General features: G+C 41.2%; 1 protein-coding gene across 3 annotated transcripts in view; it reads left to right on the top strand.

The window, feature by feature from the left end:
* Positions 1 to 21,245, top strand: part of TBC1D30 (TBC1 domain family member 30) — a 54,135-nt gene that overhangs the window by 6,028 nt on the left and 26,862 nt on the right. For 2 of the 3 annotated variants that reach the window (XM_017822199.1, XM_017822198.1), the window contains exon 1: positions 19,746 to 20,083. The exons of the other annotated variant lie outside the window; for it this stretch is intronic. In XM_017822199.1, the coding sequence (XP_017677688.1) occupies positions 19,924 to 20,083 (160 nt within the window). In that variant the 5' untranslated portion in view covers positions 19,746 to 19,923. Of the gene's footprint in view, positions 1 to 19,745; positions 20,084 to 21,245 lie in introns of those variants that run through there. 3 annotated transcript variants of the gene reach the window in all.

Here is a 21,245-nt window from a genome sequence, read left to right as displayed (position 1 = left end):
CCAATGAAGAAAATCAGTAAGAGAGAAATCACAGTCATGGACTCATGACAAACATGGCACATGTTTCTCTTACTCTTGTGATTTTGACTTATTTGGAGTAAGAAGATATAAGTTTGTTCTGGAGCACTGTGAACTATTTCAAGTCCACCTTAAAAGCTAAGCAGAGTGCTCTATGTACTTAATTATATCATTTGAGAAAAGCAGAATTCGGTAAAAAAATAAATTCAGGTTTTGCAGTTGTCATCTAAAGAATATGCAAAAGGCATCTCTGTCTTTTATCTCCCTGTATTTTATATAGTGCCAACTTGCCTACATTACTAAATATATTTTGACTGATTGAATTGCAAACCAGATGTTCCTTGAATCACAAAATTTCCTTGCCTGTCATTTTAATTAAAACAAACAAACAAACAAACCCCAACAACCCAAACTAAAAACATGTATTATCTATAAATTATTTAGAATTAAAATAATCCAACTCAATTGTAACTCAGTCTGGCTGGAGGCAAGCAGGAATGCTTAAATCTGATTCAATATAAAATAAACTGAAGCTATAGTAACAGAAAGTTAATTAATATTCTCTTGTATTTTAATGAAGAAATAATTTTAGTAGAAGATTTCCAAAATATATCATTAATTTGGTGCTGTATTGCTATGGTGCTATGTACCTATAATAACTTTAAATAGATTTCATGCCATGTTCAGAAAGACTCCTAGTATTGTCTGTTGTAATACTTGTTTAGAAACTATGATTAAAGTATTATTCTTCTGCTATTTCAGCATAGTGCCCTGTATAGATTTCTCTAAGATAACAATAAGCATTAGCTTTCTAGTTTTTCTTTTCCTCCTCCTGGTTTGATTTAATGCAGAGCCAGTAGAGGGAGACAGAATATTTTATTTTGTGCAGGAATAGGGGTGTATCTCTGGTTTTCATAGGTTGATGGCTTTCATATCCTTTCCTTAAACATGAAGAGAAGTGCTTTACAAATGTAGTCAGGCAAGAATTGAATGAAAAGATTTAGCATCTGGCTGTCAAATAAATGTTATTCACAAAAGAAGTATTAGGTTCCGTATATGAAGTGGTTGAAAAATGGTGACAAATGGATTTTTAATTATAACTGAGATCATTCATTCCCACATGGTTGCGGATGTTATTTAGAAGCTCCTGTCTGAGTGAGCTGAATATTTTGGAGTCCATCTACAGAAATTTAGAAGGTTATGTTTATACTTATTAGCCCTGTTAGTGGTCTCTTTGAGTGCATCTTAATTGCATAGAAAGCCAGCATGAACTGCGCCATCTGGGCACAGATTGGTACCCTGCATGTCCTCGAGGGGTGGACAGTTTTCTGGTAGAAGATTGGACTATGAAGCCTCCTCAACTTCTGAGAATGAATTACTGTCTCTGTAGCATCAACTTTTCTCACAGGCTATGGAACTCAGAGGAAACTGGGAAAGCATTGCCTGCTGTTGTTTGGTTAGGAGAGAACTGGGCAAGGTCACCATGATCACGTCTCTGGAAAAGTGTAACTTAGATATGTTAAAGTACTCACATATCTAGATTAAACTTCTGTTTTCTATCTCATTCCCTTCCTCCATTTAACTGCAGTCCTGTCGCATCTGTGTCTTGTCCTATGTTTTTTTTCCCTTCCAAACTCTTTATTAGCCTTTCTTACTTGACTCAGTCTTTAAATATTGGACTTCTTGGCCCTGTTCCATTTTTTCCCATCCCTGTGGCTTGTGTACCCTGCAGTGTCTACCTAGATGACTCCCCAGTCTTGAATTTTCTTCACATTATTCCTTGGTTGTCTTCATATGTTCTTCCTTGTCTTTTTTCTGCATGCACTAATTATCTACTCACACATTTTCTCCATCCCTCCTCTTCCCTCAACATTTGTTACAAAACCAAGGCAGAAATTCACAAATTTTAGTTCATAGGATAAAAGTTTGGTTAAAGGTGTGAAAACAACTTTAACACAATATACTGTGGGCACAGCTAATACTGATTTGATTGAACGTGAACTTCACAAGGTTCTTGGAGGAGAGGAGAATTTTTCACAATGAAAACAATCAGCCATTGAAATAACCTCCCAAGGGAGGTGTTGGATTCCTCAAAAAGGGATGCTTTTAAGATTCGGCTGGACAAGATGCTGGGCCATCTTGTCTAGACCATGATTTTGCTGAGAAAGGTTGGACCAGATGATCCTTGAGGTCTCTTTCAACCTGGTATTCTGTGATTGATTTCACTCTGGATCAGATGCCTCTTAACATGGGACAAGCACTTGTGTATATGTGTAGTGGGTTTCTGTGGCTGGGTTTTGGTTTTATTTATGTGTAATATTTCATGCAGATCAAATTTTGCCTGTGGCTTATCTGTCTTTTCTCACTCGTTTCCCAGTAATTTGATGTACTTTCACAGTTGTATAAATATGCTTTAACCTGGAACACCTCAATTTCTCTTGTTTAATTTTTTAATTTCTTTATGAAGAGTTGCGTTACTCAATGAATGTTGCTACTATGGCAGTTTTGACCTACCCTTCTTCCCCTGAATCTCCACTGTTATAAATTAGGGGACTATTTTTTAGCTCATATTTGCTTTTCATGTTCTTCACTTTAACATCTGATATATATATTAAAGAGGAGGATGTTCTCTATTAAAGAATAAAAATATTAATGTCTGTGTGATTTCCAGTGTTGCATTTGCAATTAAAAGAGAGACTATCATGCATGTGCTGTGCTGATCTCCAACTCTAATTTAGATTTCCAAGTGGCTGTGAAACAGGTCATTCATTTAGAAAATCATTTGTCGTTTTCAAGGTGTTGATATAATAGATTTTAAATCTTACTCAGTAGCTCTGATGTTTGAAGGCAGATAAATCTGCTTCAGTAACTTTTTATAGCAAGAGCCATTTAATTGATCTATCAAAAGTGCGTTCCTCTTTTGATGCAGTTAACATAGGAGGTTTAGTTCTTACGGAGTCTGATTTCATGTGAGTCATTCTCAAATGACTTAGTTGGCTGCATGTTTCAGTTCAGTAGCTTTCCTATTACCTCATGTGTATTCGTGTGCTTGGCTACATTACTAGCCTACCCTTTGTGGGTGCTAATGAATTTGATCCTTTAAATTGATGCTGTGGCTTTCTGAAATGCATGCTTAAGAAATGTTGTTTGTGGCTACTTCTTTTTTTTTCCTAATGAATTGTTGTTAATTTAGTTCTACCTGATCTTTTGTCCTTTGAAGTCTTCTGGTGGCGAAAGGGAAATGGAATGAAACATAATCATGAGCTTGAAAATGTCACAGTCATCTTGTTTGTTTAAACTGTGTCCAAAGATAGGCTGAATTTTCTTTATGGTCACTTGCCTACTTGTAGCAATACATGTGGAAATAAATAGAATATTGCTATTCATTTTTAGTTATTGCTGTTTTCATCCAACTGTTAGTTGTGCTGCACAGAGCAAAGGCTTTCTCTATTTCTTATGACTCTGGATATGGAAGTGGTCTGAGCACTGGTTAGCAAGGATTTTCTGATCCGTTTTGTGTCCTGTGCTGGTTTGCAAAGAGTGAAGTTATGGACCAGTTAGAAAAGGAGAGAACCTGCATTCAGGAATGCTGAAGCTTGGCTCAGCGGGGATGGTAGCTATGTGCTTGGTCCATAAGATGCATTGGGCCACTGGGCAGGAGTTCTTTTGATCTGGGTGGTGAAGTTCACCTGCTGGTCCCTTGGAATGGGCTGTGCACAAAGACAAATGGCTCTAGATGTAAGTGTGATCTTAACTGACTTGTTCATTGTTGTCCAGTATTATTAATAAATTGTGTGATGTTAAAAAATATTACTGGAGAGCCCTTCAGAGGGGCATAAAATTGGATGCCATTTGACTAACATGTTCCATTCAGCTTCAGCGAGCCAAGATTCTGGGAAATGTGAAAGCTTATTCTGTTGCAATGGGAGCTGGACTGAGAAGGATTATTTTCTTGTTAACACTAGACTTGGAGGAGAAGGACTGCAAACAGTAACACTCATTGCTGTGCCTCAGGTCACGAAGAAATGTTTCAATGAGTAGGTGTGTGTCATGTTTAGTATTTGCTAATGTAAATTACATTGTATATTCTGGGTATCAATCACTCTGGGAGAAAGAAAAGTGTTATTAAATATCATACCAGCTGTGTGGATAGCAGACTGACAACTAATCATTAACGGAATAATCCTGAGGAGTTTTTACTTAGTGAATTCCGTGGTTACTTTCTTTTGATGAGAGTATCATCTTGGAAATGGTCTTTGAGAGCACAGCCAGGATGCTGGGACTCAGGGAAGTAGTTTAACAGAGCAGCAAGTTACTAAAATTCTGGTACAGCACTATCCCTCTCACAGGATATTCTTCTGGAGAACTATCAACTAAGTTCCCAGACTTAAAGTGTAACTGTGCTGCTGATGGGATGTGCACACAGAGCATGATCTTGTAAGTAATGAATTTTGACATCTTTGATCATTTGATGAGCAGTTGCATTGGTAAGCCCTACAGGGAGAGACCACCCTGTTTCACTGTCTCCAGCCAGCTCTTCATGATGGTATGTGCTAGCTCCAGAAAGCTGACTGATGTGTGACTAATTAAAAATACTTCATCTGACTGCCATCTTCTCTTGCCAGTATTCTCCACTGTAAAAACAAAGCTGTAATATGAATTCTAATTGACAAACTGTCCAGTCAGTTTCCTTGCAAACCTGGGAAATGTTGTGATTGTTCAGATTTGGTATCCCTCAGTGGCCACTTTGGTGCTAATTTCAGTTTCTTAACTCCCAAGATAAAGCAAAATTTCTTTTCTGATGTTGAAAAGAAGATTTTTTTTTTCCTTTTATTTTTTTCTGGAAAGAAAGGCTGGCTTGCTATCTAATTTGTTCATATCTCAACTGAAAAGTTTTTGTGGTCTGTGCCACTGTAGAATATCAGATTAAAAAGATGTCAAGAACTAAGTGATTAGACCCTTACAGAACCTGGAATCCTTACTCTGAGGGAAATTTTGCTTTAAGGATACAGCAACTAAAATATGTTATTCCAGCATGAAATAAAACACCCACTCACAAAAGTCAATTGCTTATGAAGCAAAATTCTGAAAGCTTATATTTAGAACCAACATGCTTTGTTCAGATGCCTTTTTCATTTCATGTTAGGTAATGAGCCATTTTCAAGTAAGGTGATAAAATGTTTAATCCTAAAAAGAGTCAAAATTATGCTTTTAGCATTTGGAAATATGTTTTAATCAAAGATGACAATTTGCTGTAAAGGACTTTGCTTTCCACAAGCTGTTATTTTATGGCAGAGCTTTCCATTAAAGTGGTTCCAACCAACTTTGTTACAGAGATCTTCCTGGGACTGTGCAGCCAGCCATCTCTGCAGCTCACTCCCTGACTGCTCAGCACTGGGATTGCCAGGCTGGTTATGGAGCTGAGGACCCCACATGCATTCCTAAGCCATATATTTTCCTTCTGAGTCTTTAGGGATTATATGAATCCTTACTTTTTTGTGTCATGTACTTTCCTAACTTCTTTGTTCCTAACTCTCACCACTGAAATGTTTTACCTCCATGAAAAATACCTCCTGGCTCCCCTAGAACAAATATCATATTCCATCATTGACTAAAATTTGAACGGTTCTTGAAAATGGTTTTTATAATGGGCTCCTTCAGCTACATTCTTCAGGATTTAACTAAGCTAACTGTCCTGGTGGCTGCTTCAGCTGGTGTCAGGAGCCAGAGATAGGATTGCCTTTGCTACAAACCCTGGGAGTCTGTTCAGGATCTAGGTGCTTACAGTTTCAAGTGACACTGGGCAGTGCTCAGTATCAGCATGGGGGGTTATAATACTGTACCTGACTGACGCTTTTTTCTTCTAAGTATCATTCCACTGCTGCCATTAATAGGAAATTGTCTGCATTGGAGTTGGGGTCACTGCTGCTGGTAAATTCCTGGAGACAGTGTGGAGCCTGCTGACTAAGAGACCATTATGTCCTTGAGGAATGTGCTGGCTCACTGCTGCTGTTCCTTTTCCAGTCCAGTAAGCCACTGTGTCTGGAGAGGTGAGATTTTCATGAGAAAGGTGTTTGGGACTAGGTGGAAGCTGAGCAAATGAGCATCTGACCTCAGGCACTTGCCTCTGACAGGAGAGAGCTTTCAGTTACCTGTTTACTTCTGCCCACTGAGCATCAAACTTGGCCCCAAACGTGCCTCACACAGAAGCAAGTGGATATTGATTGCAGTGACTTACTGTTTGGGACATACCAGCCCTTCACCCAAAGGAGCGTGGTGAGATCTGGGAGACACTGGTCAAACAGCTGTGGTGTCCCACGTCTGTATAAGCTTGTGGGCCCTGCGAAATGGAGAGCCATAACCCTGCATCCTTCCATCTCGCCCCATGTTGAATGCTTGTCCTGGGAAATGGCAGACATCTGGGGTGAGGGTGAAGTGGGGCTAAATTGACCCATCTGAAGTGTGTTGTGTAGGTGTGTTCTGTAGCTGGCCCCAGCTGCTAAGGTGGAAGGGGCACCCTGTGACAGTCACCTGAGGTGGTGAGAGAATCAACCACTGCTTACCTAACTACAACTAGTTTTATTTCTTCCCTCTCTCCCTAATAAATAGTTCAGCAGTATTTTTTAATGATGTAGAAACTTGATGGAATAGTAACAGCTGAATGTGGTTACAATATAAAAAAATTATTCTTGCAGAACAAATATTTCATTGCTTATCATGGAACCAAACAGTAAATTCAGTAAATCGTGCTGTAAGCACTAGGCTGGCTGCTGAATCTAGGCCTAGTTTGCAGCATAAAATTCAGATTCTTTAATATAAGGATGTATAGATTGCAGAGTCACTATTAAATTCTTGTTCTGCAACATTTGGTATAGGATGTTGTAACTACTCTTTGTCAGTGTGCTAGCAGCTGTGACAACAGTGAAATTGGGTGAGTTAGTGCTACACCCGAGATTGTGTTTGTTTTGGGTATGCATACAACTTGGACATTGACTGCTTAGCTTCTTTTCTGTATTCTTCTGTGTGACAGTAATCCTGTCACTGTTGCAAAGTCATAGCTAACTTTACAGGATTAATTTTGTAATTAATGAAGAGTTTTGAGTTCACTGAATTACGTTTCTCGCAACAGCTGTGCCATGAGATGTTGATGTATTGGGACAGTACTTGTTACATAAAATGCTCCCTTAGTATTAGAAACAGGAATTAATGTGATAGATTATTGTGCGTGGGGCTTTTTGTATTACTTATCAAGTACTGTTAGTAGTACTTATATACTAATATGCCTGGGCAAAGCAGTTCTCAAACCAGTGATGTCTTATTTCTGTAGTACTGCGGTAACTTTGGAAGGTGGGATTTGATTAGCTCAAAGTGAAGAGGCATGCAGTCATCTGGAGCAAGGAGACTGCTGTTTGCTGACAACAGTCAGAACAGCCTGTTCTCTGTCTACAGTCCCTGTCAGTCAGTCATGACATCAGAATTAACTGTCAGACACTGCTGTGGATATCCGATCAGTGGTAAAGTTTGGTTAGTCTAATAGTTCCCTGAAAAGCTGGAAAACCTTTTATGTAGTCACCCAGGGATTATTGTGGTTAAATGAGAGGAGGTGCCAATTTCCACATAGGTTCAGGAACAGTGTGAAACAGCTCACCATCCTGCAGCCCAGCATGTCTGTCTGGGCAGGGTGAGTGTTGGCCATGGAGGGAGGAGTGGGGTGCAGGGCCCCCACTGAGCAAAGGGCTCAGCCTGAAAAGTGCTTGTGCGCTTTGCTGGGAGGCGTTGTCAGCATCCACAGTATAACCTAGGAGTTAATTTTGTTAACTGGGAATTTGTGAGGAAGCTGGCTGCACAACCAGTGGTGCCAAAGGCCACGTGGGAAGGAGTGTTGCGTGAGAAGTGCGCCTGAGTGTATTCATATTTCACAGATCTTTAGACACTTTTGAACTGACGTAGTTCCTGCTCCGATTCCTGCAGGTAGTGAAAAGCCATGGCATCTGTGGCAAATGTTGGACAATCAGGATGTTAAGATTGCTCTTGTGTATAAGCTTGCAGCAAGGGTTGCTGTGTGAGCTGCATAACTACAATACCATGTCATTGCAGTCTTTAATCTCCCTCTGACAAACATTTGAATGTAGAAACAGCGTGAGAGAAAAAGTTGTGTGATTAGATTGTATGCATAGTCTTTGACACTTGCCTAGCTTAGCACTACTTCCTCTTTTATTCTTCTGGGGGTTACACTTCAGTACAAGTAACTGCACTGTTCTTTTTCCCACTGAAACAACCTTTTTTCTTTTTTTTTTTTTCTTAAACCATTGTGAACTTGTAGGAGGGTTAATGGGGCTTCACTGAAAATACCCAACAGGGTACATGGCCTTTAAGTAACACAGATGCATTTTATCTCCAAGTGGCACATGCTAAACATTCTTTGGTCAGTTAGTCTTTGAAGAGAAGATTTCCTGAGTACTAAAGATCAAATGGAGGATAACAGCTGCCTGGAATAATTAGTGCTAGGAACAGACTGATTTATGGAGCATCAGGCAGTGCCAGCAGCTATGTTTCTGCAGCTTTGTGAGATAAGCTTGACATTTAAAAACAAGGTGCTAGAAAAATGGGGTGTGAACTTGGTCTATTTGGATCAATAGTCCTGCTTATAGTTAAGTGCTGGAGCATCTCTGGAGGAAGAGTTAAATGAGAACCTCAGATTTTAAAATGCTTTTCTGCTTGAAGCTGTTAATAACCTGAATGTGACTTACTGAGCAGTAAATGAGTGCTCTTCATATATCCTTGGAATTTGCCAAGGAAGTCAAGTCTATGTTCCATCTCCATTTTACATCATCTTACTTACAAACCTATCATTTGTATCTTATTTCTTAGTAAAAATTGGAAACTTCTTGCTATGTTTTGCCAGCAGTGAAACGGCCTCTAAATTTATTTCTCTATAAATTATTGTTACCTTCCTAAAATCACAGCAACCTGGTACTGATCAGTGTTTTCCCTGCCATCTATACAATACATATGGCCAAACTACAGAGCATGAACAGTTTTTGGTTCTTGGGTTGGACTAGGCATCATTGATAGCTAGCTAACATTTTAATGTGGTCTGGGTTTTTTTGTGTATGGTTTTGGTTGTCTGGTTTTTTATGTTGTCCTCCCCTCCCCCCATGTGCTGGTTTAAAGGTAAACCGGCAGGGGAAATGAACCCAACTCAAAAGAGATTATAAGTCAGAATAACAATTTAATAAAAATAATACAATAAATACAATTACACAGACAAACAATTGGTTTTAACCCACAAAACCCAGATGTATAACCCAGCACCCTGGGGCATGAACAGAGTGGTGTTTGTTGGGCCCCCCTTCCCATGGTGAGCCCCACATGGTCCCCCTGAGTCCAAATGTAAAAGGAGAGGGAAAACCTGTTGGTGAGAGTGGTGATTGCAGTCTGGTCGAGAGTCGTGACTGCAGTCTGGTTGGGAATGGTAGTCGCAGTCCAGTCAAGATGGTCTCAGTCTGGTTGAGAGTGGTGGTCGCAGTCCAGTCCAAGTTCTGGTCCTTCTTTGGATCCCACGGGTGGTACAGAAGTCCCAAGACTCCAAGATTATATATCCTCAGGTTCAGGCAGGAATGCCCAGTACCTCCCTCAGAGCGGGGAGTTCCACAATGGGTGTGAGGACAGGAGCATCCTCCCATCTCACAGGCCTCTTAACACCCAGCTTATAGCCTGAGGGGTCAGGTGTGCTCTGGGCAGTTGCTGTAAATGGTCTATTGATAACAGTTTCTGGGAAATGGCATGGAAGGGTATAGAATACAGAGTTTTGGGTTACACCTACTCAGTGATGAGCTGGTCCCAGCTGTTCTAACTAGGACACCCCAATATGTTACTGCCAAGTTCTTGTCTTGTCCACCATTCATTGGCAGCAATAGGTACTGGACCTTAGATCCTGAAGGAAAAATAATTATACGGTGGCGCTAAAGGAAGTGAGAGTGGGGGAGTAATCAATGTACATAGCTGATATATTTTTAAAACATATACTAATATGAATAATTGAATATTACTAACATTTATAGTAATGTCTAGAGAGGTCCAGTGAAGTCAGGAACTTGTTGAGCTGGACAAACTGGACATCATTGGGCAAACACATGGTACAAGGCTCTTTGAAAAACATAACAAGGCAAGACCACTTGAAGGCTGGTAGGAGAAGCACATAGTCAGAGAAGTGAAGCGAGTCTTCCAAAGATACGCAGTAGTAAATAAACGAACAGAGCTTTGCTGTTAGCAAACTCGTGCTTGTATGGTGTTGTACATGCTCAAAATCAGTTTTAATGGCTCAAGGCTTCAGTACTAAATGAGCCTTTGATTAATCCTAAATACATATCCAGTTCCATAAACTTGTCCTGTAAGAGTGGGTTATGAACTGAAATGTTGTCATTTAACTGTTGAGTATAAAAGCTTGGAGTAGTAATGTTGTTGGAACTGATAACTCTTTCCCTCTTCATCTCACAAATTTCAGCAAAAAAACCATCTATGTCAAACTTGCTTAAATGACCAATGTATGTACTTTTTTCAGGAAAGAGAGGTGGTAGTTTGAAGTTCTTTTTCTTTGTTAGTTGCTTCTGTTTCCAAGATATGGAAACAGAGACCTCTCTAGACATGACTATAAATATTAGTAATATTCAATTATTCATATTGGTTAGTATATGTTTTAAAAATATATCAGCTATGTACATTGATTACTCCCCCACTCTCACTTCCTTTAGAGTCACTGTATAATTATTTTTCCTTCAGGACCTAGGGCCTAGTATCTATTGCTGCCAATGAATGTTGGACAAGACAAGAACTTGGCAGTAGCATATTGGGGGGAAGGGGGGACCAACTTGGAGATATGCTCTGTGAAACTATGGCCCATGTGGGAGATGAAAAGAATTATGTGTTCTGGAGGACTTGGGGTTGCAATAGCTTCATGTACACACAAGTTTCTTTTAGGAACTATTGGCATCTGCAAATGGGAACTAATGTATATGTGATCAAAGAACTTGAGTGGTGGTGTAGGACTTCCTATTAACTGGTCAGGGTTTGTGGTTCCAAGAGCTTTTATGGGGCTTATATGAACTTCTTTTTGGAGTCAGCACCATTACCCTCCCCAGCCCCAGAAAGGGTCTTGTTTCTGTTTCTGTGTAACAGAGCTCTGTCAGTAGAGGCCATGTGTAGTGGGAGAGGGAGGATCTGTGCTGGAAGCTGGACTCTTACCCTTGGGCAATGCAGGACCAGCCTGTCTCTGCTTTGTGTCTAATGAAAACCTTCCATGATCTGAGCCTAATCATTGATGGATGACCTTAGTGTTACTGCAAATAAGTACTAAACGTATAAAACCATCTATGTATGAAAGTGGTCCTGTTTCCATAATGTTTCCTGGTCCAAAGCAAAGACATTTTGTCATTAATAATTTTTCTGACTTTGGCAATTACTCTTTAATCTAAAATCTTTCAAAGTGTTCAGTCTCTGAACAAATTTTGTCTTGGGGACATAGGATTGTTTTGTTTTCTTTCATTATGTTGGGGGGATTAGAATCTTGCTGTTTCTGAAATAGCAGTTCAGATCAATGAAGCTGGCAATTCACACTGTAAAATTAATTTTCTATACTAGGTGCTAAGCAAATAATCAGATTCTAATAAAGGAAGAGCAGTTCAGTTTTAGACCTGGGACCTGCTATGACCTTCATTTTTCTGCAACTATTATCTTAACATAACTACAAATCAAACCTGTCAGAATTCTTTTTTCATGTATTGGGTTAGATTTTCTGCTGACTTGGTGATTTATTTTTTTACATTACCATATAGCATTTAAGCTGGATTCTGGGGTATGAATACTGGCCAAGATATGCATTTACTTCATATTGTTTAGCAAGGTTAAGGAACAGTTCTTAATTTTTATAATCATACTTTTCAATTTTTTTTTTTATATAAGCCTATTCAGCAATTTTTTTTCTTACTATTTTGGTAAGAAACATATTATTTTTAATTCTGCGCTTTGGTAGAGTCAAATAATTTCTCTGACAAAAAGAAGGTAATTTGCTCTTTGAGACTTCAATTCTTTGCTTTATATTTAATTTAAAAAGTGTTTTCTCTATATTTTATCGATCGTGTTAAGTATTGCTGTGACTTTTGTTCCAATTGGTAACTCTAGACTTTATACTACTGGTTACTGCAGCAGTTAAAATATATTGTTACTTTAGCATTGTGTGACATGTGTTTTACCTTGTTCATGAGATGCAACTATCAGCTTAATGTAGCTGCATATGATCTGCTTTACTGTTATAGCTGGCACATGAAGGCAGTAAGTAAAATAAATTGATTCTCTCCCTCCTTTTACTTTCTTTATCAGAACAATACAGCTCCTCAAGTGGCATTTATAACTTTAGAGTTTATTTATGCATTTGAAGCAAAGTGGAAAAAGATAGTAAGAAAACTAAATGCTGTTGTTGAATTGCACACACACCCAATTTCACCACGTGGAAAGATCTATCCACTTACTTGTCTATAATTTTTCTCTGATTAAGAGCTTGTTGGGAGCGTTTGGGACATAGAAAGTTTCTGAAGTTCTTTTTTTGTTGGGCGTACTTTTGTCCTTTTGGAAGACAACATACAAAGAATTAAACACAGAGGTGAACTTCAGTGTTTGATTAATCACAGGTGTTCACGAGTGCTTGTGACTATGCTTTCTTTATTATCATTTTAGATCTATTCTATGTCTTCCTCTCATTGCTTTAATATCCAGAACTCTTCACAACCTACTTTTCTCTCTTGTCCCATCCTTATAATTTCTTACTTAGTATTCAAGGTTAGCTCGTGCCTCCTACCTCCATCCCACATGTTTTAAAACAAGTACCTTCTCAATTTCCCCCCATGTTGGCATTTTCTTATAGATGTTTAACCATGTTAAACATGCTAATGATTAAAACCTAATCTCTCAGCCTTCTAATTGACCTTATGCCTTCACGGTGTGTCCCCTGGTACTCAACTTTGCCATAAGTCTACAGAAACAATTGCAGCTCTTTTGTTAAGACTATTGCCCACCATGCTTTTCAATATCATCTGGCTGTCTAACTGTGCTCCTCTATATGCTAATGTGTTTTCTTTTCGCTTATTTACTTTCTTTTAAAGCAGGCGGTCTGCTTTTCTGCTGTGCTTTTCTGAAGTGCGTTGCAATACTGCTGCAGCTCAAAATTAGGATTCATGGGCACTGCAGTGAGCACAGATAGCTTTTATGGAATATCAGACATACTCAATTGTAAAAGTTTGTTGTCCTCTATTATTGGCATAATAAGGTGAACTTACTGCTGTCTTGTGATCAAGCAAAATTATATTTAATCCCCTTTTTGTTTCCCTCATGGATAGTTCTGTGTTAAATCTCTGCCTCGTCCTTTCCATGCAGCTGTTGAACCTTACGTTAAGGTAAAGATTTCCACATCACATCTGTTTTGTAATGTCAGTAGGGGGTTTTTTGGTTGTTGTTTTTCCCTGAAATATTTGAGGTGCCTGTGATCTGTGATGCACCATGTTTAAAAAACATGAGTCAGTTTCTACTTTTCAGGAAGTTTTTCAGTTCTTTCCTTTTAAGCTCTGGGAACAGCCAATTCTCAGTGATGGGCCTAGAGTGAAATAGGCCACCCTTTCTTATTACCCAGCCCATTGACACGATTTGCTGTCACTTGTGTGCTCATGCTTACTGAATTATCAGCAATTTTAATTCTTCTATCCTTAAAACCAGTTTGACATAGGAACTCCAGATACTACAGAATACTAGCTGATTAGTTGTGTGGCGATGAGAGTTGGTGGCATAGGAGAGTTAATAATTTGTGATGTAAAGCATTTGAATATTAACATATTCAGTGTTAGGTTGATGTGATTATCTTGTAGACAGGTTTAAGACAAGCTTCTGGCTTACTGCTGAGTGATTTTCTAAAGAACTCAGGAAAATAGGGGCTTTGTGCTCTACTGGATTGAGCATAGGTCTGGGAGATGAGTTCATGCAGTTCTGCTGTTGCTGCCCTTAGACCTGGTACTGTAACAGATGTCAAGTCTTTCTGCACCTCCTTCATTAATTTAAATAGTTATATATCTGCAAATGGAGAGGGGTTATAGGCAGGTTCAGGGGGTTACAGGCATGTGTGTACTTCTCTTTTGGCAATCTGCAGTGCTTTTGAGGGCTTTCATATTTTCACCTACATGATCCAATTGCATAAGCATCTTGTGCAACTCTGTGAACAACCAGTGGATCAAGGGACTGCAGATGGCCTTACCTGCACTGATTTACTGCCTACGAATGTGGTGCCTCCCTAGACTGGAAACTGGTCATCACAAGTCCACCCCATTGTGCTGTAAACTGCCAGAAACTGCTTTCACAATTGATTAATGGATTGTATTATATTTTCAAATGTTTTCACTAATGCTGGAAAATTTTGACATACTTCTCAGGGCGTATCTGCCAAAAATTTCAAGAAGAGATATGACTATGAACATTATTCAACTTGTAAATACACTTACTAGTTGTAACTGTCCATCACTCCCGAAGGATAAATTACAATGTGCACTTGCGGGCCAGTGATGCTGGGGTCAAGAAGACCTGGCTCTAGGGAGGGGACTTTCTTTTCTCGTCAGTCCTGTCCTAGTGTATGCATGTGTGTAGTACAAAAGGCAGGAGTGGATAGTATGTATGGGAGGAAGGGCTGAGAATTAGAAAAAAACCAAATCAGACCACCACAACCAAAGATCATAACAAAGAATCTTGAGTATGAAGTTGTCTTGGCTGAATCCTGATTAAGATAAGCTGAAGGATAGTGCATATACAGTAGTGAGCTTTTTACAGGAGTTAGAGTCTTGTAGATTAATTTCCTGTTAAAAGATATATACTATAGTGAGCAGTACTATTGTAATGATGGTCTCTGGATCAGTCCTTAACAGATATGGCTAAACAACGTGCAAGCAATATTCTTTTTCAGATATCTTAGCTATAAACAAAGCCCCATGGCCAGAGATCACTCTGTAGTGAGAGAATTCCCTGGATCCTCTGTCTTACACTCTCCAAGAACAAGTGGGCTGTTTTAGGGCTTCCTTCAAAAGAAGGCTCCGTTAAAGAGTAATTATTGTGCCCACAGTTTTTGAAGGGGGAAATAAGTAATGAGGTTATGTGCCTGAAGTCTAAAGGAAGAGGAAACATTTGACTAGCTGCACTCTTCCTGAGGCTAAATCATGTAAATTTTAGCTCTCTGTTTCTGGAAATCACAGATGTTATTTCCTGTCCATTGTGTAGCTTAAATTTGCACTGAATGTCTTTGTAGGCAAGGATTGGCTCTGCGCTTTTTGTCTCTGATATCTAGTATAGGACAAGTGAGGTCCTGACCTTTTTTGTGACATTTTATATACAAAGTGATACAAATGATGACTAACGCAATGGAAAAGTTTAAAATATTAATGCTGTGTTGATGAGACTGTAGCTTGCCAACAATTTGTACCATTTTCACGATTCCTACTTGTTGAAAGTGCACAGAATTAACCTTCTCTAGGCACAAGTACAGTAGCAAAACTTCATTTTTTTTATTGGTTCTGGAACCATCCTCTGTGCAGTAAAGACAACCCTGGATTACTTGTCTGACAGCAGTAACCAGATTGGTGGCAGAACAGAACCTGTTAGTCCAAAGTCCCATTTCTCCTTCTGTATAACACAAATCCGTCCAGTCTTACTGATGGGCTCCCTTGTCAGGTGCTCATGCTGTGGATATGCAAAACAGTGCTACAGACTGTGCTTGGGGGTTGACACAATAGCTACAGGCAGGTGGTGGATCACAGCACCCGCTCACCTGCACTGTCTAAGGTAGCATGTGAGTACCAGAGCCTGCGGACAAAGAAGTACTGGCAGTGCAGGAGGGCGTGCTCTGCTTGCAGCCTGAAGTGGGAGGTGTGCTGGGCTGTGCCACCTCACAGACTTTTGTGGTCAAGGGACACGTGCTGTAGCATCTCTGTAGTGCCTGTGCCCCTGCAGTGTCAAAAACCCAACAAGCCAGAGACCTCTTTTCAAGCTGTCAGAGGTGGCTCCATCTTGTGCGTTGGAGGACTGTGAAACTCCAAGTGGGTCGTACTTGTTTTTAGGCCTCTAGGATCAAGCAGAAGGAAGCAGGGCTGGTTTTGACAGAGGGGATATTTATTAATAGAACACAGAACTGGGTAAGATAGGAATCTTGTGCTCCAGTGGTGAAGATGGTTTAATGGGCTAAATGTATTTAAAATAGTTTGGCCTCCTGGGAGAATCTCAAATTGCCTTACCCTTTCTTCCTTCCAACATGAACATATTTCATTCCACGTGTTTTCTCTTGTACATTACAATTTGCAAGTGAAATCCTTTTTTCTTTTGAACTCATGATGAACTACAATACACATCAAAACATATGTTGGTTGGATTTAAAATGTCTTTATTTGCTAACTCTGTAGAGCTATTTGAAACCCAGTGGTAATGGGGTCACATTTTCTGGGTACATTTTTTTGGGCTCTTAAAGGTAGCGTATGAGGCTATGATTTGGTCAATATAACAGGTTTTCCCTTGTGGTTACAATACGTTTTCCCCCTTCATCCTATTGATAGATATTTCTTCCTGATATTTGCTGTATTGGCAGCTGCTGTAGTGATGCTGCCTAAGTGTAATTTCTAAAATGTGTTTGGACGAAACATATTACAATATTATCAGACCATATATTTACTATAATGTATTTTTTCATGGGTACATGTTGCTTAAAGTATTTTTGCCAACATATATGTCCAGAAGTGTGGCAAACAAGCTTTTTGTCCCCAGATTTTGACTGTTTTACTGGGATGTTGTGATGCAAAGCAGAATTAAGGGAGATCTGTATGCTTTTTTGTGAAATAAAGGGGAGGATGTGGACTTAATGAAATACAGTCACCCAGCTAAAAAATGTCTTACCATTTTTAGTCTTGATTACAGTAGTCTTCTTAGCACGCATCAGAAGAGAAGCAGTAAACTATGCCTTCCACTAATCCTAGGGTTGGTAATTAAAGCTCCATGCAAACAGATATGTTCTTTAAAAGCAAGATTGATCTGTGGCCCCATTTCTGCTACTGTTCCTGTCACTGCCCCATCTGTTTGTGCTCATTCTCCCTTTCTAGCTGCCTCTGTTTTACCTTGTTGTCCCAGTGAAGACAGAAGAGGGCTGAGGAATGGAGAGGTTTAAAGTACATGGAGTTTGTAAAATCCTGGCAGTGATCATAGGACCGACCACGATAAGGTTGATTGTAACAAAGGAACAAGTTATACATATGAACTAATATTTCTTAAGTTCTCTGGCTTTAAAATGGCATGGGTAGCAGATGGTGGTAAGACTGCAAAGAGGTACTAAATGAAGAGGTAAGGTTTTTCAGAAAGTGACTCTATTGTGTGGGAGGGAATACATGAACTACAGGGCGGGGGGAGAAACAAAGTCTCGGGTTGATTATTACGAAATACTGGAGCTGAAATATCTCGCTTAGCCAAATGCTTTGATATTTTTTTTCCCCTCAAAATCCTTTCTGAATGTCATCTGTGTTGTCAGTAACTGCAGGTGAGGACTTGTGGATGTGAGAAGACTTCTGTGCATTGGCGTATTGAACTAGATTCGTGATGGCAAACATGTCTTGCCAAAGGCAAATTAGAGGCTTTGGCTGATCAGTGGTTAAAATCCAGTGCCATCCACTTTTCTAGAAACTAGGCTCTAGGCCTTAAGATATGTATATGTATGCTTAATGGAAGGGTTATCCCTTGTCTCTAAAATCCATCTGTGCTAATGATCCAGTGAGTCATCAAACCCATTAGTATGGTTTGGCTTCTTCATTTTGTCTCCTGAAGTTCAATTTTGCATTTTTTTTCTTCAATGTTGTGTTTATTGGCTGGCATGCGGGAAAGCTCCTTAATGGTATGCTGGTATGCTTGGAAGTATCCATGTCCTGAGTCACAGAATGATTGTCCTGATTGTTTCCAGTATTCTTATAGCAACAAGATGACAAGTAGGAGAAATACCAGTAATGGGGATACCTAATTCTCATTTTGAGAGCTGATTATCCTTATCAGTTAAATATTGATGTCTTAGAGCTGATTGGTAATTGTTTAAAAATTGAAGGTAACGTATGATTATGTTCAGTTTAGTGTGATGACCGATTCTCACTGTATGGATAAGGAGTGATTTCTGAAACTTTGGCTATGGCTCCTGAGACTTTGGGCAATGGCATGTGGTGTTGAGTTAGTCAGTCTTGAAATGATCCAAGAATGATATGGCGCTATTTGTGGATGGTGCTCAAGCAAGGGAAGAATAATATTAGAGACATAATATGGCTATTTCTGTATTTAAATGTTGCTGGTACAGTCCCATTGGTCCATTCAGTACACCTAGGGAGACTAATTGATTTAAAATTTGATGCTTTAACTACTAAATCATCATCTCCAGCTGGCACTGAAAGAAAGTGATTTGCATATCTACATCAGCAGGGAAGTGTCACCTTTGATAAAAAAAGAACCACCGACACACAGACTTAATTATCTATTCAGAGTGCAAGCTAGCAGCTCAAATGTAGTGACTTTTCTCCAAAACTGAAACAGATATTTAAAGAGTCGTGATCAAAATCACGCTTCTCTGAAAACGTAACAGTGACTTCTAAAGATAGCTATAACTGATCTTAAAAAAGGCTTGATTCTGTGTTTTATATTGTGTATCTTTTATGTAATTGGCTTCACTGCTTATCTGTTGCCAGTTTTCTCCTCTCTATAATGTGATTGAGTAAAACATCTTTTTAAGAAAGGAGCAAATTGTTTCAAAGCTACAGTCATTGGAAGGTAGACTCAGACTTCTGGTAGTTTGGTCTTTCAGCCTGACTAATGTGGTGTGATAAATCTGCTCTCCTTCCACAGAAACACTGCATGGTTTAGGTTGTAAAAGCTGTGATTATTTCAAATGCTCTTCCTTCCTGTCAATCGAACCACTAGTTTGAAATTCTGTATTAAACCCTTTTAAGATGCTGTTAGACCAAATAGTAATGGAAAATGCATCTAATAAAGTGCTGTTGAATAGCTTCTTTTAACTATTTAGTGCATGGCACATCATTGCTTGTAAGTGCAGTTGCAATTTAGATTCATAGAAAAGGCTGTTATTTTAGCTGAGAATGTCCAAAGGCTCTGTGCTGGAGAGTCAGAAACAGATACTGCACAGCTCACTTGCTTGTGCTGCTGCTGAGGCTGTCCATAAGCAGCTCTGGCTGCAGGACCTGATCCAGCTTGCCCTGGCATTGAGATGCTGTTATATTCTTCACTCTCCCCCTGTTCCATGGTCTGGTAGTGCTTGTGGTATTCCTTCCCAGGACAGCTTTTTGAAAGGGGCAGCAGGACTATCTATATGTGTCCAGCTGTAGCCCAGAGAACTACACGAGAAGACTCTTTGGTGGATATTTAGCTAATTTCATTCTCTGGAGAAATTTCGGCATTGCCGCCTGTTAACAAGCGTCAAGCGAGCTGTGTCCGTATTGCTGTCGAGTGTCTCCATGCAGCCTGGGGGGCTGTGCAGCTGTCCTGGAGCCCTTTGCCAGCGCTGAGCCCCACCACCGCCGCCGGGGCTCCCTTGATTTCTAACCAGAGCTCTGCTTCCCTTTGCCCGCTGCATCCCAGGTGGTGCTGGAGGAGGAGAGGCTGCTGCTTTACTCAGGCAGTGATGCTACGATTGTGGGCGGGAACAGCTTTTTTTTTTTCTTTCCCCTTTTTTCCTTTCTCCTCTCCTTGTCCTCCCTCTTCTCTCCCGCACTTGGACTTCGCTGTCTGCAGTGCAGATCCTCGCCTGCCATGCCCCCGGCCCCGCCGGCCTAGGGCGAGCCCCCGGGCACCATGCGGCAGGACAGGCTGACGGGCTCGCTGCGGCGCGGGGGGCGATGCCTGAAGCGGCAGAGCTCGGGCGGCGGCGTGGGCACCATCCTCAGCAACGTGCTCAAGAAGCGCAGCTGCATCTCCCGGACCGCGCCGCGCCTGCTGTGCACCTTGGAGCCAGGTACCCGCGCGGCCGGGCGAGGCGGCGGCTGCCGCCCCGTAAGCGGCTTAGCGGGGCGGGGGAGCGGCCGGGGCCGCGGAGGCGGCGTGGAGAGGAGGCAGGCGGCCGGAGGGCGATGCGGGCTGCGGGTAGGCGCGGCGGGGCGGGGGGCAGCGCCCGGGGGCAGCCCCGGGCCGAGGCAGGTGCGGCGGCCCCGGTGGGGCCCGGCCGGCGTGGGGCGCCGCGGTCGCGGCCTGGGGCCGGCGGGGTGCGCGGAGCGCGGACTCCGGGGCCTGCGAGGGGGGCCCGGGCTGGGGAGCGGCGGAGCCACCGCGGCGGGTGCGAGGAGGCCCCGGCGGGAGGCCGGAGGCAGCCGGGGCCCTGCAGGGAGGCAGCGCCGGGGGCTCATCCCGCCCGGCCGGCGGATCGGGGATCCGCTCTCCAGCTCTCCCATTCCTTTCCCTGCTCCTCCCGCCCGGCGTCGCCGCCTCGCAGCGCTTTTGTGTCGTTTGTCCCTGCTGCCTCCCTCCCTTCTCCTCCGGGCTCGGTGCCGCAGCTTTCCGCCAGCCTCTCCCCGTGGTCCCCCTCAGTCTCCCCAGATAAACCTACTAACTCTTGACCTGCCGAAGAGCCCTCCTCCCACCCAGCCTTTGTCTACTGTAGGGTATTGTCTAAATTCGAAACCGTGCCTTTCCCAAGGGAAAGGCATCAGCTGTGCAGCTATTTTTCTGGATCTTGCTTCAGCACTAAAATCTTTTAAGAACCAGATGGTCAGCGAACAAAGTATGTTTGCTCCAGAGAGGTGGACTCGCAACAGAAGCGTTGATCGGTGATCATTACTGAATGCTAGATTCTAGTTGCCTGCCATCAAAATTTTGGATTTTCTTTTTTATGAAATATTAGAAATTTAAATTCAATTTACAGTGTTAGAGCTGTCACTTGTAGCTAAAATGTTGATGATCTGTTGCCTAGTCATAAGCATTTACAAAGCTTGCAAACCAGAGATCCACTGAAACATAGAGCAATACATGGAAATATGTGAGGATCACTTTCCATTGTGCTACCTGTGTGTGCATCAAGCACACAAAGCTGACTACTTCTGTGTCTGAGATGAGTTTCGGAGGCTGTTATTAATTCTGGTACAGGTTTATGGGGTTGCTGTTTTCCAGATTTCCTGACTTGT

This window comes from Lepidothrix coronata, unplaced genomic scaffold (genome assembly GCF_001604755.1).
Source record: "Lepidothrix coronata isolate B3197 unplaced genomic scaffold, Lepidothrix_coronata-1.0 Scaffold95, whole genome shotgun sequence".
NCBI lineage: Eukaryota > Metazoa > Chordata > Aves > Passeriformes > Pipridae > Lepidothrix > Lepidothrix coronata.
This window is presented reverse-complemented; position numbering and strand designations above follow the sequence as displayed.